The sequence below is a fragment of the Mercenaria mercenaria genome, chromosome 1, assembly GCF_021730395.1.
Source record: "Mercenaria mercenaria strain notata chromosome 1, MADL_Memer_1, whole genome shotgun sequence".
Lineage (NCBI taxonomy): Eukaryota > Metazoa > Mollusca > Bivalvia > Venerida > Veneridae > Mercenaria > Mercenaria mercenaria.
The window spans coordinates 37,986,644-38,013,567 of NC_069361.1; the positions used below are offsets into that span (position 1 = coordinate 37,986,644).

General features: G+C 34.4%; 2 protein-coding genes and 1 long non-coding RNA gene across 4 annotated transcripts in view; 2 read left to right on the forward strand and 1 right to left on the reverse strand.

The window, feature by feature from the left end:
- Positions 1-1,232: 1,232 nt before the first annotated feature.
- LOC123541306 (E2F-associated phosphoprotein-like) lies at positions 1,233-11,484 on the reverse strand. The gene is made up of 5 exons (XM_045326734.2): positions 11,323-11,484; positions 9,276-9,454; positions 8,391-8,492; positions 6,691-6,907; positions 1,233-2,035 (listed from the first exon to the last, which is right to left on the reverse strand). The coding sequence occupies exons 1-5, from the start codon at positions 11,403-11,405 to the stop codon at positions 1,786-1,788; spliced, it is 831 nt and encodes a 276-aa protein (XP_045182669.2). The 5' UTR covers positions 11,406-11,484; the 3' UTR covers positions 1,233-1,785.
- Positions 11,485-12,251: 767 nt separating this feature from the next.
- On the forward strand, positions 12,252-15,352 carry LOC123545360 (uncharacterized). The gene is made up of 3 exons (XR_008369852.1): positions 12,252-12,728; positions 14,155-14,303; positions 15,242-15,352. It is a non-coding gene; the product is annotated as an uncharacterized LOC123545360 (long non-coding RNA).
- A 5,641-nt stretch (positions 15,353-20,993) lies between these two features.
- LOC123523350 (multidrug resistance-associated protein 1-like) overlaps positions 20,994-26,924 on the forward strand; it is a 29,512-nt gene continuing 23,581 nt past the window's right edge. Inside the window, exons 1-6 of one of the 2 annotated variants that reach the window (XM_053544750.1) lie at positions 20,994-22,597; positions 22,771-22,947; positions 24,349-24,483; positions 24,927-25,055; positions 26,075-26,191; positions 26,761-26,825. In XM_053544750.1, the coding sequence (XP_053400725.1) occupies positions 22,556-22,597; positions 22,771-22,947; positions 24,349-24,483; positions 24,927-25,055; positions 26,075-26,191; positions 26,761-26,825 (665 nt within the window). In that variant the 5' untranslated portion in view covers positions 20,994-22,555. The remainder of the gene's footprint in view (positions 22,598-22,770; positions 22,948-24,348; positions 24,484-24,926; positions 25,056-26,074; positions 26,192-26,760; positions 26,826-26,924) is intronic. The other variant, XM_053544755.1, reaches the window with a different exon arrangement.

Genomic DNA, 26,924 nt, shown 5'->3' on the forward strand with positions numbered 1-26,924 from the left:
CCTAGAAAAAGAAAAAATAAGTCTCAAAGCTATATGCCTTTAAATGATAGCTATATGTACTATGGTGTGTATAATAGCCCCCCCCCCCCCTCCCCCCCGTAGTATATTCTAAGTTTTGAAAAATCAGGGTTTATTTGTAGAAAAACAAGAGCTGTCGAGGACAGCACGCTCGACTATTTAAAGCCTTGTCGCTTGAATGAATAAGAAAGTCGAAAAAAGGGGCATAATTTAGTAAAAAAGTAAAATAGGGTTATGGAACCTGCATAGTGCTTATCAGCTCATGACAGTGGACAAGTGTATGAAGTTTCATCCATTCCATTAGTGGGTACTGAATACCAGCTTACATATAAAATTTACCAAAAAGTCCTAAGTTGAAAAAGGGGCATAATTTGTAAAAATGCAAAGTTGAGTTATTGACCCTTTGCACTGCACGTCATATCATGAAATGAACTAGTGTGTGAAGTTTCAATCCTTTCCCATTAGTGGATACTGAGATACCAGCTTACATACAAAAACTTAACCAAAAATTTCTATGTTGAAAAAGGGGCATAATTTTGTAAAAAATCAAAATAAAGTTATGGGACCTGCTTTGTGCATGTCAGATCATGACAGTGAACAAGTGTGTGAAGTTTCAATCCATTCCCATTAGTGAGTACTGAGATACCAGCTTACATACAAAACCTTAACCAAAAAATTCTAAGTCGAAAAAGGGGCATAATTTTGTAAAAAAGCAAAATAGAGTTATGGAACCTGTGCAATGTAAGTCAGTTTATCACAGTAAATAAGTGTGTGAAGTTTCAATCCATTCCCACAAGTGGTTACTGAGATACAAGCTTACATACAAAACCTTAACCAAAAATTTCTAAGTCAAAAAAGGGGCATAATTTTGTAAAAAAGCAAAACAGAGTTATGGAACCTGTGCAATGTAAGTCAGTTTATCACAGTGAATAAGTGTGTGAAGTTTCAATCCATTCCCACAAGTGGTTGCTGAGATACCAGCTTACATACAAAAACTTAACCAAATCGGGACGCGGACGCGGACGCTGACGCGGACGCCGACGCATGGGCGAGTCCAATAGCTCTACTATTCTATGAATAGTCGAGCTAAAAATTGATCCATAATGTTGAACTACCTCATATAGCCATTATCTATATGATACATAATTTGGTCATTTCAAACTGATTAGAAATATCAACTTCAAGAAAATACAAGTACAAAATCATAAAGAACATACAATTACTAAAATAATTTATTCCATCAAAAAGGCTAATTTACCCAACAAAGTTAATTTCTTATTATTCAATCAACTGTTTGTATGATAATATGACATATTTATGGACAGTCATTACTACTGTATGTGCATACCACTCCCTTTAACTGTTAAATATTTCATTAAAAAGAAATAAAATACACTCAAGACCCTAGCAATACATCCTTACTTATGCATTATCGCTACATGTGAATTGTGACGAGTAAGCAGATGGATGGCCTAAATCAGGATCACAACCACAGCATTATTACAATTATACAAATAGCATATCACTAGAAGCGATATCTTTACAAGTTATATATGTATTTTTTTGTCAGATGTGGTAACTTTTCTTCTTCAAAATGAAAATAATTTCACATATTGAAGTCCCTTCTTGTGCTACTGTTTGCTGCAGTCATTTCATGCACTTCACTGTGGTAATATGGTAACTTTTTAGACCAGCCCTTCATTTGCTAAAACATTACAATCAAGACTTTGATGACCTTAACACATAATTTGACTCACATGAACATTTTCAGTAACTTGCCAGCACGTTAAAGAAATGATACACTTCATCTTCATCAAACACAGCAACAACAGTGTTACATTCCTCACATTTCACAGGGTGGAATTTATCAACATTAGTATCATTGTCACTGTTCTGACTGGCTTTCTTCCGTTTCCGAGATCTTTTATCAGTTTTGGGATATTTAAGAAATTCTGAAGTGTCAACTTTACAATTTGTCACAAACATTGCCCTATACTGGTTGTCATAAACATCATGTCTGAAAAACAACAACAGAGAGATGAAAATATGGTATGTATAGACTCATGTAATTTATGTTTATTCAAGAGAAATAATTCTTACTCAGTAGTCAGTACAATGTTTAGCAGTTTTCTCCCTTATTCAATATGAATTATTATTATTCAACTTTACAATATTACACACTGTATTAGATCAATTGCAAGCATCATATGAAACAGACAGAGCTAATACAAAACATAACTGAGCCAATATGAGAAAAACAGGGCCAATACGAGAAAAACAGGGCCAATACGGAATTCAAGCATTTTGATTGGTTCAAAAGAGAGGGCCAATACGGAGAAGCCACTTCCTTTAGATTTTTAAATGATGCCATTTTGTTTTACATCAGAGTTATAGATTACATTTTTTTCACATTTTGACAAAAAAAAAATCAACCATCATGTTCATTTAATAACCAAGTAGATCTATGACTGAGCGGGATGTACGTCTTCAGAGATTACAACGGTACTTTCGCTAGTCGGTATTGTGTAAAATTCAAGTGTTTCCTGTCAGAAATTCTGGCAGTTGTCAAGTAAAAATAATAATAAAATATGGAAACTCAGATTAATTAAAAGGATGAGACTTAAAATTATCTTTAACAAACATTTTCATAGTGTGGACTATTTGTGCAATGATAAATAGTGATTCAAGTGCTGGAAAGTGGATAAATAAATTGGCGAACAAGAGTGTCAGTTGTGAACTGCAAACAATTTCGGATAAGAATTAAACGAGGCATGGGACTATATAATATGTGCTTGGTTGGTTGTATTATCTTGATCAACACATATGTGTATAATTTTGTGTCTCGTTGCTTGCAGCCTAAAAGGAACTGACTTTTAAAGCAGTTTTTATCACAGTTCAAATGATAAGATACTCGCTAAAGAAAATAAACAGATAAATAGGAATTCCAAAAAATAAGGTAAGTTCTAGTTACTCTTGATTTTGTCGCATTAAAAATCTTCAATCTCAATACTCATAATATCTGTTTACTGCAAGTATATCTAATTATCTAAATCAGATTTTTCACCTGAACGTGCATAGCTGCCATAAGGTAACTCACAGAGTTCTTATACTGTTACCGCCAACAGTTGAAAGTTGAATAATAATATTATCATTAATCAAGCGATTTCATATTGGCCTAGTTATTTGTCCTCGGGCAGTCATATTGGCCCGAGGCCGTACGACAACCCTTGGACAAATAACAAGGCCAATATGAAATTGCTTGATTAATAACATTATATTACAGTTTAGCTAGTTTTTTTTCTTCTATTTTTAGCTCTAGCGGCTCCTAAAAGGGGCCAAGAGCCCCCATTTGAGCAAATTTGGGAGAGGGCCATACAATTATGCTACAGACAAAGTTTAATGCAGATCCATCAAGCAGTTCATGAGAAGAAGACTTTTAAGAGTATTTCTATTTTAAGATTTAGCAGCCTCTAAAAGGGCCAAGTGCCCCTATTTGAACAAACATGGGTGAGGACCATATAATGATGCTACAGACTAAGTTTGATGAAGATCCATCAAGCAGTTCATAATAAGAAGTTGATTAAAGGTATTTTTCGATTTTTAGCTCTAGCTGCACCTAAAAGGGGCCCAAGTGTCCCCCATTTGAAAAAAAATTTGGAGAGGTCCTTATAATGATACTACAGACCAAGTTTGATGAAAGTCTATCTAGTGATTCATGAAAAGAAGTTGTTTAAAAGTTTTTCTATTTTCAGCTCTAGCTGCCCGTATAATGCTACAGACCAAATTTGGTGTTATTCTGACCAGTAGTTTCAGAGAAGATGTCTTAGTGAAAATGTGGACGATGGATGCTAGACGATCCACCTATTCTAACTGCTCACTCTGAACCTTCTGTTCTGGTGAGCTAAAAACAAAGTTACATCTTTCACTCTTTTGCAATTCAAATAATCAACCATGCTTCTATTTTTAGTAACAGTGACCTTGACCCTCTATGGCCTTCTATACAAACTTTAGTTACTAATGCCTCCTTATAAGTTTTATATAACTTACATGCCAGTTAAATATTCCTTTTATTTTTTCTATTAACTTATTTTCAATTTTTAGTACAAGTAAACATAACCTAACTGGTATTTTCAATTTTTAGTACAAGTAAACATAACCTAACTGGTCCAATATGCAATGCCAGCCTTGCACATGAAAAAAAAGAGCTTCCAATTGTTTCAAAGTCAAATATGATTCTCTTTAACCAAACTTGGACTTACTATTTATATTGACAACACACAGTTTTTTTTCCTTTTACTAACGGTGGCAGGTCCCTGACCTAACTTGCAGCTTACTTGCCCTGTATGCAATCATAACCTTCATACTGATACAAGTTAGCCTAAGGTTCATTTGATTCCATTTATTCTTTACTTAACATAGTTAACAGGCACTATGTTTTCTACTTCTAGTACGGTAATAAGTTTCAGGGGCATCTGCGGCCAAGTGGTTAAGGTCGCCGACTTTGAATCACTGACCCTCACCGATCTGGTTCGAGCCTCACTTGAGGTGCTGCATTTTTCATTTGAGGGAGCCTTCCAGCTGGCTTAAGGAATGCCTCGAGGGCTACCTGGGGTCACCTTCGACCATCAATGCTGGAAAATCGCCACATGACCTATAATAGTGTCAGTGCAATTTTAAACTAAACAAGGAGCTGCGTTCAATAAACGCTTGATGCCCCCCAGTGGCATCCTTGTTGATAGATTTTGCAACCTAAGTCCAAAACGAGGTCAAGGTCAAACTGAGGTCAGGTGATGTTTGAAGATGAGGAATGGTCACAGGTTACATCTGTATTAGTATGAATTTATTCTTGTAAGGGGTATGATGCTAGACGAAACAGTCCCATTTGGTTAATCAAGAGATGGCCCATATAAAGCAACCTAAGTCCAAAATGAGATCAAGGTCAAGGTCAAACTGAGGTCAGGTGATGTTTGAAGATGAGGAATGGTCACAGGTTACATCTGCATTAGTATCAAGTCATTCTAGTAAGGGGTATTGATGCTAGACGAAACGGTCCCATTTGGTTAACCTCGTATGGACGAACGAACGGACGAGCGAACGGACAGGACAATCACTATATGCCTCCCGCATCAGTAGATGCTGGGGGCATAACAAATAAGTTTCACTGGTTTTTTTACCTGAGTAAGCAATCAAAGGGACACATTTCTTTGTTTACTTTAAGTTACCTTGATTACAACTCTACTTGTGTTATTCGCATTCACAAATTTGGTGCTATGTACTATATACAAGTTACTATCATAGCCTCATTTCACTATGTATACATTTGATTAATAGCACTTGAAAACAGAATACCTACATTTATGCAACATTTACAATAGCAGTAACATTTGTAGCCCACTACTAGTCAGCTATAATATGCAGTAACAAAAAAATTAACTGATTAATAGTTATACATAACATATATATTTTTTTTATTATATCAAACTAATTGGCATCTCATACTTTCTATAATGCAAACATTTCACAATGCCAATTATAAGCATAGGATTTGAATCAAATACCTTTCATCTAGCACAGTATTATAAGTTGTGCAATCCATAAGATCACTTTAACTTGTTTTGTGTATATTTGGACAGTAAATACGCTATTTATTTTCTTTTCATCATAAATTGTATACAAAGATCACTCGAATGGTTCTTCTTCACCTATTAATAACTAAAAAAGACTTTAAAAAAGAATGACGCTATTTTGCGTATTTCAGCAAAAAACTTGCGAACTTCCCATTAATTCATTCTGTGTCAAGACCTGCTATTTAAAGATTCCCTATCCAATTTCTAAAAATACTGCTTATGCAAAATTTTCCATATAACTAAAAACATGTTAACTTTAACGGCTAATTTGACAAAATGTTAAGTTTTACAACTGTCATGTAAGGTCTTTGCAATGATTGGAAAGTTTGAAAGGCCATCATGGCTAGCGGTTCTAGGAACGCTTCTGTAAACATTTTGACGCCCATAAAATGTACACAGAAGGTGCAACAAAATTGTTGCAAAACAAAATCACAAACCCAAAATTGTGGTATATTATTTTGCGTGCCTATGATTAAGGTTTGCTGTTAATTTGACCTCATTGTGTGGTCGACCATATACGGATGAACATCTTGGGAAGCATCCATGTATAGGTCGGTGGACACCAGTCCTCGGATGAAATGTGGAGGTGACTGATCTTCACTCGCATTAAAGCTGAAAGTGAAAGACATATATTGGCAAACATTAACCATACAAATTAAAATAAATGTTATATATAACATTAAGAGACGTCATTAAAAATATCTACCTAGCATGTTTAATGTATGAAATTAGCAATGTAACTGTGAGTAAAAAATTATATAAGTTTTCATTAGTCAGTATGGTAAATACTGCAAGTGTTGTTTTTATGGTAAAGATAAAACATTATATCTAATTCAACTTATGGGATCTGATTATTTATTGTTTAACACAATTTGTAATATCATTACATATGCATTATTAGACAATCAACAAGTATGGGTAAATACCCAATTGCATCCAAAATTATCTGGTAGCTCTGAGACTTGCAAAACAGTTGCTTCTTATGAAATGCTCTAAAGTTTATCAATGGGCAATTTAGGAAAATGTGGAAGTGTTCAAAGTTTACCTTTGACAATCTAAGCACAGGGTAGTCATACAAGCAGGGCAGTCCAGTACAGCATCACTGTGTGGAAGACGTCTGTGTTTCTGTGTGGAGATGCCATTGCCCTTGGACAGGTAAGATCGCCGCTGATTCTCCATCCATTTCTCATTATCATCATCAATGTTGGGGTCATAAAGTAGATCATCATTGCTGAGTTGTTTTTGTTGTTTCTTCTTATCACCTATTAAATAAACACATAAAAACTATGACAAAAAAAGAACGAACAGTAAACTATTTTTTCAAACAGTCCAGCAAAAAACTTGCAACTTGCCCTGTGATGTCATCTCTTGATGTCAAGATCCTTGTATGGTGTTTGAAAGCATTCCGCCTATCAGTTTCTAAAGAAACCTGCTTACATGCAAAACTTAACCAAAATTCCAAGCTAAAAAACATTTTAATTGAAAAAGGGACATAACTTTGACAAAAAAAGCTAGAGTTATACAACTTGTCCTGTAAGGTCATCTAATGATGCCAAAGGCATGTGTGAAGTTTGAAAGCATCTGGCTCAGCGAGTTCTGAGGAACCTGCTTACATGTAAAACTTTTTGTGACGCAAATACTGACACTGACAGAAGGGTGACAACAAAATTGTTAAAACAGTCAAAGCTAAAAATGCACTTATCACCAGAAAATCTGCCCTGGCCTTATATTATTTATGGGGCCCCCGTGGCCTAGTGATTAAGGTTGCTGACTTCAAATCACTTGCTCCTCATTGATGTGGGTCCGAGCCTCATACAGGGCGTTGAACTCTTCATGTGAGGAAGCCATCCTGCTGGCTTACGGAAGGTCGGTGGTTCTACCCAGGTGCCCCCTCGTGATGAAATAATGCACGGAGGGGCACCTGGGGTCTTCCTCCACCATCAAAGCTGAAGTCGCCATATGACATATAATTGTGTCAATGCGACATTAAACCCAACAAAATAAAATAAATGGCCTTATAATAATAGACATAGTACTAGAGATCAATCAATTACCCAAATAATAATCCTACCTTGCATTTACATTTACACCTGTATGACAAAAATTAAAAGGCAGAATGCAGTAACTGTATGGTTAAAAACTTAATGATAAGTCATTTCATTTAAATGTCCATTTTCATGGTAAATACTGAAGAGTTTTTTCTTGTTTTTATATATGATGTGTAATATGGTATAAATAACATTATATCTAAATTTCATCTTAAATAGTGGATCTGAATTTATTTTATTAGTCTTAAAACATTTTGTAATATCATACAATATGCATGTATTTGACAATTCTTTTGCACTGACATAAGTTTTTTCTGCAGTAATCCAGTTATAATTGGGGATTAAATATTTATCAATGGCTAGATAGGTAGGACTATCTGCAAGAACGAGTACATGGAAATTAAATAAGAAGTTTCAGAAAATCATCAATAACATGCCTGAAAATGATCAGGTCAAGACTTAAGTATTTTATTCGGTCTTAAATTATATATATAAGCAATCAACGTTAATTTTTTAATTGTTTTTCATAATTTGAAATTTTAAGTACTATCTCTACCTTATATTATGAAAAATACATGTTTTATTTATTATTTGTTAATAACAACAATATTCTGAAACTGACAACAAATAATGAAGTTAAAAATCTTCAAACTGCTTATTTTCATAAAGAATTGCAGACAAGGGCAGATAACTGTACCTTGTGTGACCATATCTTCCTCATCTGAATCACAATAGACATCATCATGAAACCTCTGTGGTTCTGTGCCCTCTGTTGTTGAGGTACCTGAACATCCAGCTTCTGTATCAACAGAAACAATACTAGCACATTCATTTATAGATAATTGAATATTTTTGCAGTATTTTTCCTTTAGCAATTACCCATACTCACATTATGTAAATCACAGATATAGTTTTTACATAATTTTTATAGACCTCAGTACAAAGACCAGTAAAGTTTCATGGAGATGCAGTCAAAGAGTGATTTCAAGAGTGTTAATCATGTTTTATAATGAACTGACATTATAGTGACCTAATATTTCCACGAAGGTGACCTAAATTCAATCATGCAAAAGATTTCAAAAGACAGACATTTAACCAGATTTAAAAAATATAAGGTAGACAATGCCGCCTCTAATGTTAATAATGTTTTTCTACAGCTTGACATATAAATGTCCTTGTTTTTGAAACCAGGATGTAAAAGACAAAAGGAAAATGTGGCTTCTGGAGACTTAGTAATGTTTTCTATGACTTGATCTAGTTACTTATTTTATGACCCCAGATGACCCAGTTTTGAAAAGAACCTAGATTTCAAATGACAAAGATTCTGTGTATTCTTATAGAAAATGTGACCTTTGGAATGCTAACTAGGTTTTCCTAAGATTGGACTAAGTAGCATAGTTTTTTGACCCCTGGGCTGACCCAGTTTCAAGAACTGAGCTAGATTAACGAAAATATGGTTAGACATAATCAACAGAATAAAGCACTTTTTTTTAATGATGGGCTCAAATATATCAGCCTCATGTTTCTTTTATAGCTGATCTCTTTCACAAAATTTAATTCGGATCAATTTTTTCCCAAATACCTGAGACTGAGCCCCTCCGACGTTCTATTTCTTTTACTTGGCCATTTAATTCAGCATTCATTTCTTTTTCAAAATCATCTTCACTGGATGAATCTCTAGTGACACTGGAGCTGTGGCGAACCATTTTCCTCTTCTGCTCCGGGGTGCCATGTAGAAGAATGTCAATTTCATCATCAGAACTTGAAATAAAGAAAAATCATTGTAAGGAAGCAAGGACTAAAATAAAATAAATTTCTAACCACAGATTTTCCAAATAATGTTTGCAACTTTCATTAATAACAAGCTTCTGGCATATCAAATAAGCCTAAAGTGACTCAGAATTTAGGATACACCATTTCTAAATGAGATAAAGAGCAACACCGCATATAATAACCTGAAAGAAAAAAATAATAACAAAAAACAAGTTTACTATCTTATCTTGATAATCTACATCAAAGTCCTAGCAATATATTACAAAACCTTGCACAATTACATTTAGATATTTTTTTCATTCCCATTTCCAGACAGACTAATCACAATGAATTATGGCACCAAATATGTCGATTTAAAATAATGAAATTTCAGTTCTACCACTTTACCATGCAGCCATTTGTTGTTTTTGCTGAACTCATCATAATCTCGGTGAGGAAGGTTTAAACAAAGAAAATGTATAAAAAATGTTTGCAGATTATCGGAGGACGGGATTTATTCTATGTCGATTTGGAGATCCGTACCTCTAGAATCAAATTCTAGAGGTAAGGATCCGTACCTCTTGACAAGCCAGTAAGGGGTACGGACCTCCTTTTACTAGAGATTAGGGTTATCTACATCTTAAATTTTGTTCAAAATAAAATAACAAATAAGACTTAACCAGTGTTCACTTAAAACTTGGATCTAAATGGTTTGCAGATACCAGCGTTCACCCAACTGTTTACCTTTTCTTTCAAAACCTAAATAACCGAGGAACTCCAAATGATCATGAATACACTGTTCCGTGCTGATTAGTTTATTGTAAAATAAACTGTTGATTACAGATTAATGAGTGAATCTAACCCTTGCAAGAATTATATTTGAAATTTAGCAAAAAAATAGACATAATAATATGCACCTATTTATTTTGTTATTTAACAACATATAATTATCGACACAGAACTGATTGTTTCATAATCAATTAACTGACATATATTAAATTTAAAGTAAAAGAAACTGTTTGTGAAAACCGTTAAACGTCCCCTGTATCTCATAACAGCTGCTAGACAAGCTTACTGTCGCTGAGTGACTGCTTTTTAATTTTTGTTACAGTTTGACCGTCACAATATAAAAACAAACTGTATACGTCGGATTAGTTCGACTAAACAGCTGCCAAATGTGTAAAAAACATAAATACCCTTACAGTAGGGTTAATTATTGTTAAAAATAGTTTGTTTTTTCACAACATAATTTAATTAACATTATTTTGTTTAATCTTTAATCTTTTTTTTCTGTCAGTTTGAATCCTCGTGATTTATTTGGTGTTCTCGGTTATTTATGCTTCGAAAGAAAATGTAATAAATCAGGTGAATGTTGGTATCTGTAAACCGTTTAGATCCAAGTTTAAGGTGAATACTGATGAAAGCTTATTTAATTGTTATTTCATTTTCAACAAAATTTGAAATGTAAATAACCCTAAATCTCTAGAAAAATTAAGGAGATCCGTACCCTTAGAAAACCCCCAACAGGCTTGTCTAGAGGTATGATCCGTACCTCTAGAATCAAATTCTAGTACCTCTAGAATCAAATTCTAGAGTACAGATCCGTACCCCTACTGGCCCTAGACACTTCCTAATGAAAACGCTACAAATCTGTCTAAACTATTTTCTTTTTGATTATCAGTTATTTCCATATTTTACAATTGCTATTGGTTTTATATCTATTTCTAGATATATATATATATCCAGATTTATCTTTATAGCTAATTTGTGATTTTTTTCTGGAACCTGATTATGTAGGCAGTGTAATTAGGACAATTTTGGTCGACAATACTTGTGTACGTATCGTTTTCATACTAAATAAATAAGACATATAATACCTGTCGACCGCTTCTTGATCGCTTTCATCATCAAGATCAAGATAATCAAGGTCTCTGTCTGTATTCATTTTAATTAGCGGCATTTTAATCTGAATTTTTATTATTTCACGGAAACGTTATGAAATCGCCATTTCGTGCCATTTTCGTACCCAAAAGTTGTGCCTATATACCGTAAAATACCGTACCGTACCACACCCGGTGTGGATCTTGTTTCTTTGCATATCATTTAAGGCTATATACCAATAAAAGAAATTGTTCTTTGTTTCATATAAAATTCAGCTACTTCAGACCAATTTTGTTACAGTTTCTAGATTTTCACTCCGTCGTAGACCTATTTTTCACAAGATATCCATACATTTGCTTCAAGAAAACGAAAAGAACAAGGGGTGTTGAATAGTATGCAGTGAAATGCAAATCAGCTGAAATCAGGTACCCTCATATTGCCGCATTTCAGAAAGCGGTCCGCAGAATAAACACCCTACTTTCGTTTTCAAGTAAACAACTCGAAAACATACGAGTATTAGCATGAAACGTGTCCTTTTTTATGTAAAACTCATTCCACGAATGAAAATAATGCCCATTTGGCCCCCGATTTACGCGCAAATGCGCGAAAAATGGAAAAATTAGGATCTATTTATTAGGGACTTCTTTCTTAAGTCAACAATTTTTCTGTTAAAGTATATATATGTAAAAGGATCCGTTACAATTAAAAAAAGTCTTATTTGTTATCTAATTTCCAACAAAATTTGAAACGTAAATGGCCCTTAATCTCTAGAAAAACGGAGGTCCGTACCCCTAGAAAACCCCTAACACTTGTGGTGTCACCCCGGTATTGAAGTACTTCTGGGTCGTTGTATCCTAGGAAGTAGTTCTTTGAAATTTCGAAGTTCCCATTTTAAAGCCATCCCTTCTTTGACATGTTATATTTTAAATGTATTTACTGACACTGTGTACATTTTGTGCCATTTCTGATGTCTTTAACAGTTGTTTTGTCTGTGTTTTTCAGGACTATATTCCTGTGCGGATGGATTAAAAAACTACTCCAGACTGGTAGAGACATGACATATGTGTATTGGAAATATAAACATGGACTTAAAACTTTGATGTGTAGCAAAAAAGTTCATCGTTGATGATAGTGATTTTCTAAGCTATATTGACTGGAACAGGGCCATTCTTCAGAAATACAGAGCTGTCAATGCTGCAATTTTGTTGTGAAAGTCACAATCCATGTCAGAAGTTGCTTGTTTTACTATACAGCCAAGAAGAAGAAATTGTACTGGGCCGACACCTATATGGGAAATAGTTAATTTTGAATATCTCAGCAACCAAAGGGTTTACAGCAATGAAACTTCACACACTAGTAGCTGATAACAATAAAAACCAGTGGCTAAAAGGATTTTATCAAGGTTTGTGAAATTTTAATTTTATTGAATTTTTAAAAATTTAATAGTTAAATTTTCATTTAAATTAAGTAACAGTCATCTCCCTTTGATTATTCAGTCGTCTGCAATAGCGCAAAGACTTTCAACAAGAAAAAGACTATTAACCGGGCTATATAAGAGAAAATCATACAGATTTTATTAATTTAAAAAAAAATAGAAAAAAATTAATTTGTTTACTTTTTTAAAAAAAATCACTATTTTTGTGTATCAGTTTTTCGAACAGTTTTTTTTAGGATGGATGACCTACTGGAACATTGCCGCAACAAACTGCAGATCAACAGTGTCTTGCATGAAAATGGAGAATGTATATTTTGGACTGGTTGTATTAACAAATTTGGCTACGGCCAGTTTCGTTACAGAGATCCAAGAGACCCACCGTCTGCCGGTTATAGAACACGAACCAGTCACCGTGTGGCATTAATGGTTCATTATAGAGATTTTGATATTTTAGGCAGTCAACAGGCATCACACTTGTGCAATAATAAACTGTGCATAAATGTTGAACACCTTGTTTTTGAGGGAAACAGTACAAATAATTTAAGGAAAAATTGTTTTTCTCATTCTAGGTGTTATGGGCATTTTGATGTGGCAGGGCACCGCTTAGCAGACTGTCTAGTGCATTTATCAAGACATTGACTATAGTTTTAATTTTCTGTTATTTTTTTAAATTTACAGGGCAATGTTTGTATTACAATGAATTTGAGATGGATATTAGTTATGCCTGCTGTTTTGGTTCTTGTTGTTGTTGTTATTTATGTATTATTTTAGTTTCAGTAAATGTTCAAGAGCTCTTTCCGTTTCGGCCGGCATCAGGCCATCATCAGACATTCTGCCATGAATGTGACGGTGCTCTTTCCATTTTTTTCTGTTTCTTTTTCTTGTAGGTGAACAACCGCAGTGTTTCTAAGGCATTAAATTTTAGAAACACTGTTTTGCTGATGGAGCCTCATCAAGTTGTCCTTTCACGTACTCGTCCGGATACTGGCCTGAACTGCGGGCTTGATGATAGGCATATTCCAGCTTTGCTCGATTATTTTTTCTGCTGGTCTTGAACTTGGCTGTTGTTTGATGATTTCTGTGTCTCTGTGACCTCTTTGAAGTTGTTTTCAGATAACTTTTTGCCCGTGGTGAAAGAGCCAGTCCGGTAATGCTTTTGACTTTTTTTTTCCACAGAAGCTTGCAATGAAATGTTCAGCTGAAGTGTTTTTGATGCCAGACTACCAGCAAAGTTTCTGGACAGGTTAATATCTTTCGGCATAGTAGATAGTATTGCCCTGTTGAACCCCTCACATTTCTGTGTTGAAGTGTTGTTTTTCACACTCATGATGGCACACTCACTGAGTCTGATCTCGAGAATTGTTGACAACAGCTCACGGTCATTTTTGTTCAGTTGCAGGTGATGAATTCCATGGGTTGGTAGAAACTTAGAATGGTACCACCAGTCACCAACACCCACTAGACCAGAGCAAACTATCGAGTCGTGTGGACAGAAGCTGCAGTTTCCAGCGTAGCACTGTATAGTAGCTGCTCTTATTGTCGGTAAGCGATTTACTACTTCTTCTGTCAGTCCATTTCCATCGGTTCGAAGTTTCTCTATGATGGCGCTACATCTGGCCTTGATATCTTTACCCAGAGCGGAAATGGCTTGTTGTCTGGCACTGTCTGTCAGTTTCTTGCCTTCGAATACTGTCTGGCTCCAGTTGGAAGTCCGGTCTTTTCTCACTTGCCTGCTGCCAAGATGATGCGGATCTGCCTGGCGGTTGACACTCCAGGCATAGCCTAGCTTATCATAGAAGTCATTCATTCCCAGATGAGCTGCCGTGTCTCCATCAGTTGTCAGTGTGCGGACAAGTAGGTCCTCATTTGACAACTGCTCAGCAATGCCATATGCCATTTTGGCTGCATGTATGATATTGTGGCTGTGCATTCAGCATGGCCACCAGGACAAGTTATGTCGAACCCCTTGTTCCTCAGATAGGCCCCTGTCCAGCAGAGTTTATTTTGTACAGCTAGTCCCACTATATACTTGTAGCTTGTATGGTTTTCAATGGCAACTCCATAGGCTTGTGAAGCTGCCTGTCCAGGTTTGTAAGAAGACACCATTCTTGTTGCATTGTAGCGGCCATCAAAGGACAGGTCTAGAAGTTGCGGGTTCTGATGTCCTTGTTCCAGATTATGCTGAATGACTAGCTGCCTTTTTTCTGCCATGTCCTCCTCATTCAGCTTGACAGTGTTGAGGCTGGCAGCATTCAGTAAAGTTTGCTATTCCGATGGCAGTATCCTGAAGGGCAGAAGCAAGTAACATGTTAATTGCTGCTTCTTTGCCGTCCCGACGTTTTTTTTATATGTTTCCATTTTATTTGACAGGAAATGGCAGGAATTACACTTGAACTGCAGTTTTGAGCCTAGTCCATAAGGTAAATTAGTTGGTCCAGATTCACAACCCTGTTCCCTAATGGTTCACATTCCATTTTCAGATCCAGCTGTCGTGGTCGAAGTTCGGGTTTCTTTGGGCAGCCCCTATCCAGCTGGTCTTCACTTACAGCTGAACTACATCCAGGATCGGTTGCAGCCTTAGAAGGAAGAAGGTAAGCAGGTGATTTGTTATTTCCTGGCTTGAAATGTCCGCCAGCAGCACGGCGCTTAAGTTTGCCCTTTGCCATGTTGAATTCTATACAGTTGATGTAAGATTTTGATGATGTCTGCTTAAAGACTGGCAGTATTGTAACTAGAAGTCTTTTTTGTGCCATTATTAACACATTCAGGTTGTTTTTTCAAGGATAATATATGCTAATCCAGCTATCAGAAAGTCTGTTTGAAGTGCAACATTAAGAGGTGATAAGTCTTAGATAATCACTTTTGATCTTAATTGATATTATTAGTAAATAGTGTGGTGTATGGGTGTGTTTTACTTTCAGATATTAGTTGCAGTAATCCTAATTGGTCTCAGTCATGGAATTTTGTCCTTTAAATCTTTAAAATATCAATTTATTTTCATTTTAGTTAGCAAATTCTGTATTTTTTAAATAAAAATGTCTTATTTTTTTTAGTAATTTCTTATTTGATATATAAGTTTACTGAATAAATAAGACATACTGTTATATAAAAGATTCTACCAGACAAGCCGGTGACACCAAACTTTATTTCATAAGAATCCATCAAAATTTTTTTCAAGATATGACAATTTTCCTAATGTGTCTATTTTCACTTGAAATACCGGTTTCCGAGCCAATTTGTCCGCAGAGTAAGCCTCATGTTTAAAGTGTTACTACGGTACAGAATTTAGTATGTGGTGAGAATGCCTTGTTGAGTATTTCTCGCAATACCCTAATTTACCAGAATATGGGTAAAAAATTTGGCTTAATTCAAATTTTGGTTAGATTTAGGTGTCACCCCGGTATTGAAGTACTTCTGGGTCGTTGTATCCTAGGAAGTAGTTTTTTGAAATTTCGAAGTTCCCATTTTAAAGCCATCCCTTCTTTGACATGTTATATTTTAAATGTATTTACTGACTGTGTACATTTTGTGCCATTTCTGATGTCTTTAACAGTTGTTTTGTCTGTGTTTTTCAGGACTATATTCCTGTGCGAATGGATTAAAAAACTACTCCAGACTGGTAGACATGACAGATGTGTATTGGAAATATAAACATGGACTTAAAACTTTGATGTGTAGCAAAAAAGTTCATCGTTGATGATAGTGATTTTCTAAGCTATATTGACTGGAACAGGGCCATTCTTCAGAAATACAGAGCTGTCAATGCTGCAATTTTGTTGTGAAAGTCACAATCCATGTCAGAAGTTTGCTTGTTTTACTATACAGCCAAGAAGAAGAAATTGTACTGGGCCGACACCTTGTCTAGAGAATCAGATTCTAGAGGTACGGATCCGTGCCCCCAGACACTTCCTTTTAGCAAGGCTGTACAGTAACTAAGGTGTGTGCATGTAAGATTTATGACCCACAATCTCGTTGGATTTGAAAAGGTATGAAAGGAAAATGCCACAATCCTCAATCACTTACATGTATATGTATTTAGAAAGAGGTTCACGTAATTTCAACATTGTACCAGTTCATATTCATCCAGAATGGAACTTTGATGAGGGAGTTCTTTTGAAAAAAAAAAACCTGGGTAATAATTGAATAAATTTAAATCAATACTTTTTTGAAAAAAAATGTTTAAACCCTTACCCTGCTAAATTTCTATAATGAACTTGCCCATCTTTCAATTTGGACAGTACCATTAACTGTTAAAAGAGGTGACTGACTGAATGGCATACAGTGCAGATCATGATCAGACTTCAGGTATGTGCAGGCTGATCATGATCTGCACTGGTTGCAAAGGCAGAATTAATAGTGTCCAGTATGATAAGGATAAAATGCAAATTACAACCCCTGAAACCATTACCAAATCAATTAATCAAGTCAGAAAGGATATGGTTTAGATCTAATCTGTTTTACAGTTTTATGTTCGATCTACAATTTCCTAAAAAATGCCGGTCGATAAAACTCCTGGATTTTCATCAAATCTCCTGGATTTTCAACTGATATCTCCTGGAAAATTGTCCCGGGAACTTGACATGTATGAAAACATATGGACGATGATAGATAGATAGATTTATTCGTGTAAATATATACATCACATTGACACAATTATCACGTACACACAATTTATAAAGCACATATTTTAACACAGTTTGGATATCACAGACATTATTGGTGACTAGTGCACGATTATGACATATATAAAAACACAGGATAACCTGTAAAAGCCTTGCGGTTTATTTCCAACAGGGTCTTTGAACATATTGTCATAATGGACAAGAGTATTTAAATAATATAAATAATAATAATAGATACAGTTATGCAGAATTAGTGCACACTGATGTTGTCAGTACATCGACATACATATATTACACGAAAAATATTATCACAATAAAAATCATATCACATAAATTCTACATTTGACTATTACTTATAATTAAAAATAGATATAACTGGAATCTTCAGCCAACTTCATATCTTAAATCAAGTGTTTTTAACTTCCTTTTTAAAAGCATATGTACTCTTTGTATTATGAATAACTTGTGGTAACTGGTTCCAGTCTAAAGTACTATTATAATAAAAAGTTGAAGTTGTAAAACCATTTACAGCTGGTACATAAAAATTGGTACTACTACCTCTACTATTATACTGGTGTTGTTCCTTACACCTTTTAAAAATTTTTTTTAAGATATGCCGGACATTTATCATTAAATATTTTATACACATGATTAAGTCTAAGTTTCTTGCACCTGTTTTCAATATTTAAAAAACCTAGATAACTAAAATCTGAAACACACAGAGAAGTTCTACATTCATAATTCAATATATATCTCACAATCTTATTTTGGGCAATTTGTAGTTTACACTTCAATTGTTTTGTGAGTCCACGATACCATGACGAACTAGCATAATCAAAATGGCACTGTAAGAGTGCATTACATAGAGTTTTTCTTAATGATGCATTTAAATAACTCTTTTGCCTATATAAAAACTTTAATCTTGAATTGACTTTATTAACAATATTATTAACAACAGTAGTGGCAGATAGGTCTTTATCCAACATAGCTCCCAAGTATTTAACCGAGTTCTGTTCCTTAATTGCATGTCCATTACAATGAACTGAAAAGTCTTGAATTTTATTGAGCTTACGTCTAGAGCTGAATAGAATACACTCTGTTTTTTCCTAAATGTAATGATAGTTTGTTATCTATCAGCCATTTACTACAATTAGCAAGTTCATTACTTAAAACAGAACTGATCACATCAGGGTTTTTATGAGAGAAAAGAATAGCGCTATCATCAGCATATAAAATTAACTTGCAAGTTTTACTAATGCTAATACCCATATCATTCACATAGCACAAAAACAACAATGGACCCAGTATACTACCCTGAGGAACACCGCAAACTATATTATCAAAATCTGACACAGTATTATTCACATGACTAGCTTGAGTCCTTCCCGGTTAAATATGAGCGAAACCACTCCACCGACTCGATACCCATCGCCTTCAAGTCAAGTGTATCAGGCATGAGTCAGAAGAGTAGTTTCCTCTAAAACCGCTTTGTAATTCATATAATAAACCATTTTTTGACTAGAGAAGATTATAACTGGTTATAAACCGCTCTTTCAAGAATTTTAGATACAATTGACAAAATGCTTACAGGTCTATAATTGGACACATCAGACCTATCATTTTTCTTAAATAATTAAAACAAATATGAAAATAAATGTCTTCCTGATATTACAGATCATTTATTTTTAGCATGTACAAGTTTCTATGTTTCTAAAGACTACTTTTTAAAACAACACTTTCTTTCCCTTCTCAGTCACGGTTGATAATGGGTACTTTTTACATTTTGATAGCAATTTTTGGAAGTTTCATAATTAAAAATAAAAGGAAATGGTGACTTTCTCGGAAGCACAGAGCACAGCAAACGTAGTCGCAGGTATACATCTCAAAGTAGACCTGCTGTAGTGGAGAGATATTAGCGGACGGGTTACGTTGAAAATCCAAGAACAAGGACATGCTAATTTAAGGATCAATATCAACAGAGCTCAACAAACCACAGCGGTGTAAGCACGGACGTGTATAAGACCAACATGCACACACACGTACACACGCGCAATCACACACACTTACACACGCACATAGCCGACAAAACAAAATAAACAGACAAGTAAGACAAAATGAGCAAACGAAAGAATACAGTGGGGCATCACAGTGGGGCGGCTTGTGGCAAAATTACTAGCTGAGAGCTCCAGTCAGTATATTGAGGGCACTTTACCTCACTAATGGTAAAGAGGAGAGAGATGGATGAGGAAAGTTACACCATCAACATACAAGAGAATATACATTGCATATAATACGAAACGGACAAAAAAGAGAAAAAACACACACCATAAGAAAACAACAAACAGACAACAAACAAACAAATTGAAAATATGGGCACCCGTAACGGTCAGTAACCTATATTAAGGAAACTGGGGTTTATATCCGTTTGGTGCGTGCCAACTTGCACTTGCACTATTTTCAACAAGTTGCAAGTAGTCAAGACAGTGAAAATTTAATACTAGTAATTCCCCGCTGAGCAATGCTCCAATATTAGTGACAAAATTGCATTAAGTAAAACGTATAAATAGGGTCAATCCGAGGTATGAGTAAACCAATGTACTCAACAACTTGTCTGAAGTCAGAGCACTAAAAGTCTGACCTTTAAGAGCACGACTAAGCAACTTGCAAGCCAAATTCCACTCTCTTATTATATCTTTATAGGATTTAGGAAAAAAAGCATTACAGAATCTTACACCTTATTAGTCATCGGATAATCAAATAGGAAAGTGTAGCGACTAACTGTACAGGGGTCAGTCACCAAATATTCACTGTGCTTTTCGATTTTTGCATTGTGTCTTCTTTTTGTAAACTTTCTAACATATTTTACAATTATCGTGTCTCCGTTTTTCGATTCTAATGATTTTGTTCAAATTTAGCGCCAACTATAACGTTTTGACGGTGGCGACATTTTGCGTAACGTCTCGTGATCTTCAACTATACAAGATGCAGTTAAAAAAAAATAGAGTCGGGTATTCAGTAGAAACCGTTACTTACGAATATCTGCTAACAGACTTAGTAAGTATGATCATCGCGTCCAGTCGTTACTTTGAGAAACCGGATAAGAAACGTATGATCTCGGATCAAATAGAACTCATTTGATGATTTCGCTTTAGAAAATTATTATTTTTTTGTTAGTTAGACATAGGTGTCAGTGACGACATACTGCGCAAGAGGTGCTACCAAATTGCAGAATACTTGTTACTATTAATTTTCCAGCAAATCTAAGCACCTTTCTCAATTACATCGAGAAAACATTTGGAAATAGCAGGTAAACAACGACGTGACTCAGAAATAAAACATTTCTTCCAGTACGGTCTCCGAAAAATACAATATTACTCTTCCCGCTTGTGTTTGAATAATGCACACTGGCATTCCACTATCAGTAAAGCTGGAAAGTCGCTCTTAACTGATTTGTGCCGGTGTAGCAAGAAAAACAAAATTTTCCTTCTTGCAGCAAGAATAAAACAATTTTCAGTGACTTCAACCTCTTTTTCGCAAAAATGTAAGTTCCTTTGTTTTTCTTAAATGACAAAACGAGGGCTCAACGCGAAACTAGTCTAAGTGTTTATAGAAATAGAAGCAGATAGACTAGTTTCGCGTTGAGCCCTCGAAAAGTGTTTTCTAAACATAAATAACTTTCTTGCGAAATTAGAAAGAATGTTTCAGAACTTGTCTGTGGATTGAAAGGATGTTTCGGTGGAACAAAGACCTTTATATTAAATCAGTTTATATAAATTTGTAAGAAAATAACTTGTATCATATTAAGTAAATTTATTATCATTTACTAAAGTGTTTCTTGATAACCCTCCTCAACTACCGCCGGCCCGCTTAGCTCAATAGGGAGAGCGCAGATCTACGAATTAACCTCTCGCCGTTATACATAACTGAAATAAAAACAAACAAACAATCCTCAACTACCAGTTTATCTCAAATACTAATCCTTTATAAAACATTTATAGATCTCGACTGTTTCATTTTTAATGCTCAAAATTGGTGTACAGTTGTAGTTTGTTTGAATTTTAATTGCTTGGTTTATGGATTTGATTCTAGTATTTTGTTTCAATGATATTGCTAAGTTGCTATTTCGTTCTTCCTTAATATAGTTCTTTTTTAGCCTGTGAAGTTTCAGTGAAGATTATTCCAAAATTCTCTTTCATTTTTTTTACATAACTGCATAATACACATATGTTGTAAAGGACTTAGCAACGTAAACTTTGGCTTTTTGGTATGTAAAAATGCGCATGGCGGATTAATAGTGATAATACAGAACCTGTTGACGTCGTTTTACCAGTCAAGCTCACTGGCACCAGATCAGAAATAAATTGACATTGTATATAATATCATTTCCCTATGTATCACAAGACATACATTGTACGTGATACCCTTCCTCTACGTACAAGAAAATATACATTTCACGTGACATCTTTCCCCTAAGGTAGACAATCGTTGTACATGATACTCTTCCCCTGTATGTAGATTTACATGGTATGTGAAACCCTTTCCCTTTGTATAGCAAAGTAGATATGTCTGTCGTACTACACGCAGGGTATGGGTATCGAATTTGATTGCATTTTATGTGCAATGTTATTTTATTTCTGGTCTGGAGCTAGTGGTCAAGTTATGTTGCTACGTTTGTTACAAAGTCAAATAAAACTTTAAATGATACGAGAAGGGTTGGGACATGATTTCTTTATCTGATTACGATAAATCGTGTCAAGATATATTGATATTGTATACATGTATGAAATACCGATGGATACAGCTTGTTAAATCAAATAGACAATAAGAAAGATAGTATTCAGGTTAACTCGTAACGACATAAGTGATATTTACAAAAGAAAACTAAATTTCATACATCTCATATGAGTTCAGTGAATATTGCTAGTTAAGCAAGAAAAAATATTTAGGATATATGTATATTAAACTTTGATATTCTTGATCTCGTTGATAATCAGAAATATTATATATTTTTGCTAGTTCTTAAATGTATGGGAAATGAGATGATCATGCTCAGTTCGAGTGGCAGTTTAATGTGCACTGCTTCTGAATACAATATTTTCAAAAGGGAAATACTTACGGACGGAAAAAAGATTTAATAATGACAATCATATTCGGATAACTACTATAGTTGTTATGGATTTACTCGATCGATTTTGCGGAGAGTTTCATTTATGGGTAAATATTTTGTCAACAAAATTCATATTACATTAATATTTCATTTTATAGTCAACTTAAAAAATCTCTTCATTCTTATATCTTCAGGTCCATTTGAGAGGTGTCATACATAACCTTCTTTGATAAATCCACTGTTTGTTATTAAAAAGCTTATCTTTTTTAATCTTGCAAAGGACACAGACTCTATACTCCAAGACAAACCAGAGATCAGTCCGTGTTTCGAAGACACTCTTCTCGTATGGATTCCTTACGGTTATCTGTGGGTCGTTCTGCTTCCGTTTGCTGTATATCTGTACAGAAAGGAACGGGATCCGCCGTTGCCATTCCACAAGCTGCTGATAACCAAACAAGTAAGCAAAGAACTTTATACATTTATAAAGGGAAATTTATAGAAGTGGCAATAATTCATTGTACATTATATAAGTCAGTAAAGGTCGGAAACTAGGTATATATTAAACATATTATGTCACAAAACTGATATAGATTATATACGGTATATATACAGTTGTTATCACATAGTAACGAGCTATTGTCTAGTCACATGTGCTTGAGACTATCTCGTTTCGCTTATTTTACATATTTACACAGAGAGCAGTCATAATTATAGATGTACATTGATAGATATTTTCTCTACATATTAAATAACCCTAAGATATAAAAAGAAATAATCAGAAGCATGTCGTTTACAAACGATGATAACTCAAATGATAATGAAATATGATACAATGAATAGATACAAAAATAGTTGAAAAAACAAAACAAAACAAAAAAAAAAAAAAAAAAAAACAACAACAAAAAACAACACATTTTATGCGAGATACTACTTTGCTTCGGGGCGTTAATTTTATTGCTTTTTATCAGGAAATGTTCTGATTTCGCATGTCTTCTAGTTAACTTTCTCCGCGTTGATAAGAATTATTCACGAGACAGAAAGTTAGCTAATATTCACGCCTGTTTTATTTCTCCAGTTCCCCGCTGTTAGTGAAAATAAAACCCTTGTGAATATTACGCAGTCTGTTGTACCTAAAATGATCAAAATCCACAGTTTAGATTTTTTGAGCAAATTTTTATGCTTTGTCTATTATATTTTACGAAATATGTGTGAAAAAAAAACAAACAACAACACAAAACAAACAAACTATGGACAGCCAAACTCGACTTTGGTGGTTTATTTTCATTATGATATGGTCATTTTACATTATAATATGGTTACATCCACAATGGTTACTTGTAATTCGTTAGTGGTAACTTGTCATTAGGCCGAATGGTAAGTAACCAGTGCCGAATGACAAGTTTCCACTGCCAAATAACAAGTAACCACTGCCGGACGACCTATGCACTGCCGAATGACATCATACCAATTCAGTGTGGAATGTTACCACATCATAATGTAAAGTGACCACATAAGGATTAAAAGTATCAGCAGCCGACATCAGAATGAAAAGGTACTACAGTATAAGGTAAAGTGACAATATCAGGAGTAAAAGTAGTCACAGTATTTATCATCTGACCATATCAAAAAGTAATATTAAATAAAAATAAATAAATAATAAAAAACAAAAAAGTAACAAACAACAACAACAAAAAAAAAACAAACAAAAAAAAACAACAAAACAAAACCAACAACAAAACAACAACAACAAGAAACACGTCAAAGAAGTATTTGCTGTTCCGTAGAAAACGGTCAAGACCTCTTTACGAAGCGGGTGCATAAACTGGAATAAATAGCATTAACATTTTATATATTACAGATGCTGACACTCGTTATTTTTATACTGGTGATAGCCGAGGTTTTATTAAAGAGAGGGACGGGCTACAGGTGCTCTGGTGATTCGAATCTCCCAACAGCTGCATACGTAGCTGCTGAAGTAAAAGCAGCGTCGTTTGTAAGTGACATTCATATTTTGTACAATTTTACCAGTTTACACATTTAAGCAGACCCAGTTTCATTAAGTTTCTCATGGCAAGTAAAGTGCATCGTCCCTTACACCCATCTCATCACATCACAGAACTAAACGAAACTCTGTATTAGATATACATTGAATAGACTCCATAACCACAAAAGAACATGTATGATAACATTGCCGGGCACAAGGACGGGGTGAAGCTGGGTTGACGCATTTTGTTTGCGTTTAAATAGATTTATTATGTCGGTTTGACACAAAATCCAACAAAACAAAGCATGAAATAATTTCGTTTTTTTTGTAGGCCAAACATAATTTTGAATACCACTGATCATTTTGAAAAACCTTAGAAGTTTTAATCGCTCTTATATTAAAATATCTTCAAAGCTGACTGGGGTTTAGTATGAAAGAAATTTGTATTTTAGATATTGATCTTGGCAGTGGAAGAGGGAATGCGCCATGTTGGAGTGAAGTCTTGTATCATCCCATTTGTTTTCTGGCTTCTTATTGCAGTGGCAGAAGTTATACCAGTATACTCTTTAGTAACAGCTAATGTAAGTATATTGTGCGTGTCAAATAACACTAAGATACACATGCCATTCAGCCGTCTCTTATTTTAATTCATAGTTTTCAATAATTTCGCTACGAAAATTGTTGCCTACTGTATATTCAGTATAGTTGTAAGGGTTGTTTTACATGAAAATTTAACAGCATGTAAAACATGTACATGTATATACATGTAATTCTACAAAACAAGTGTCAATTAATTGATATATACATTGAATTCCGGAAAGGGACTGCATGAAGGGATCACACCTTCGGACGGTTCAACGCCTTTAAAAACTCGCCATGTTCAAAGAATTGTTACATGCATTTGCAATAATGTTCCTATGCTGAAATTTCACATAGCTGGGTGGAACGTAGTTTTCAGCAATTGTTTATTTTCATTTCTTTACAAGTGGTATGCATTTTGAAAGGAGGGCAACTTAATTTAAGAAGATTTTAAGTATCTAGTAGTATGGGACAGTGCGATAGAACATGTTATGGGCAGGTAGATTGTTGGTAATACTATTTTTCTGTGTTTTGAAGATATACTCCTGAACCTTAATAGGCCTGTGTCTTTTTCAGGTATTTACTTTCTATAGCATTTTCCGGGTCCTTACTACTTTTTGTTTTACTTTTAACTTAGGGCAATTGTTACAGACATAATTCCTATATTTTATACTTGATTAGCTATAAAAGATTAAAGTAACCGCTATTTCCATCCAATATTTTTGTCAATCTGATTTGTCATTAATGCTTATATTTCCTGAACTGAAATTCATAGTATTGATGAAAGCTACAAAATAATGTGCAAAGTTAGCATACAATCTTTTTTTTAAATCTGTTTGTAATTAAAATATGTCCACACACACAAGTATATAATTCGATCCTAAAGTATTTAGAAGGAAGAAAATTATGCCAGTGCAAGACAAGAAACAAATACTGAATCACAATACAGTCTATTAAGGAAACGCAGAGACACGTTCATGCACTAGAGTATTACATACGAAACGAATTTCTTTCCTTGCAGACATGGTGCTTGGCAAGTACTATCACGTGTATCAAGTTAGTTTTCATTTGGATTCAACTGATACTTCGTTGTTTTGCTGACCAATATGGTGAATCTGATTATCAGACTTTGGAAGATGTACGTGAGATATACCGTTTCGTGTTTATTTATACTCCATCTTTTAATTATGTAATCGTAAATATTAGATTATATGATACAAACTGTATGGAATCCTATAAAGTTTTTTAAATTTTTATCAATGATTATAATACTAAACTTTCTCATTTGAACAACTACTACAAATAGTTTATGTCAAGTTTATGTGTACTAACAGTCTTTGTATGTCATATAAAAAGTAGACACGTAATAAATGTATGGTTAAACACAGTGTAAATGTGTACTAGTACTGAAACTGGAATAACATATCATTATGAATATAGCTCTACATACGCAATAAGGTCATGTATTTAGTACAGTTAAATAATTTGATGAAGATTTTTCTACGTTTTAAAAGATAAAGAATGCCTAATGGAAGATGAGCATTGGATATCTTTAGTATCATTATAAACAATACGATTTGCATACAGAACAACACATACACAAACTGTTCACGATTAATTGTTTTCTGTCAGGAATCTAATACTAGTATGTAGCTTTATTTACAGTATAATGTCCATTTCTTATATCCAGTATCTTTTGTTTCACAGGGTATTCAGTGTCCACTTGAAAATGCGTCATTTATAAACAGACTAACATACACATGGATATTTCCGTGAGTTCACAAAGTATGGATTTGTTTATTACTAATTTGCCTTGGGAGTATGTCTTTGAGATGACTCTATTTAAATTTCAGGTCAGTAGTTTATGACAT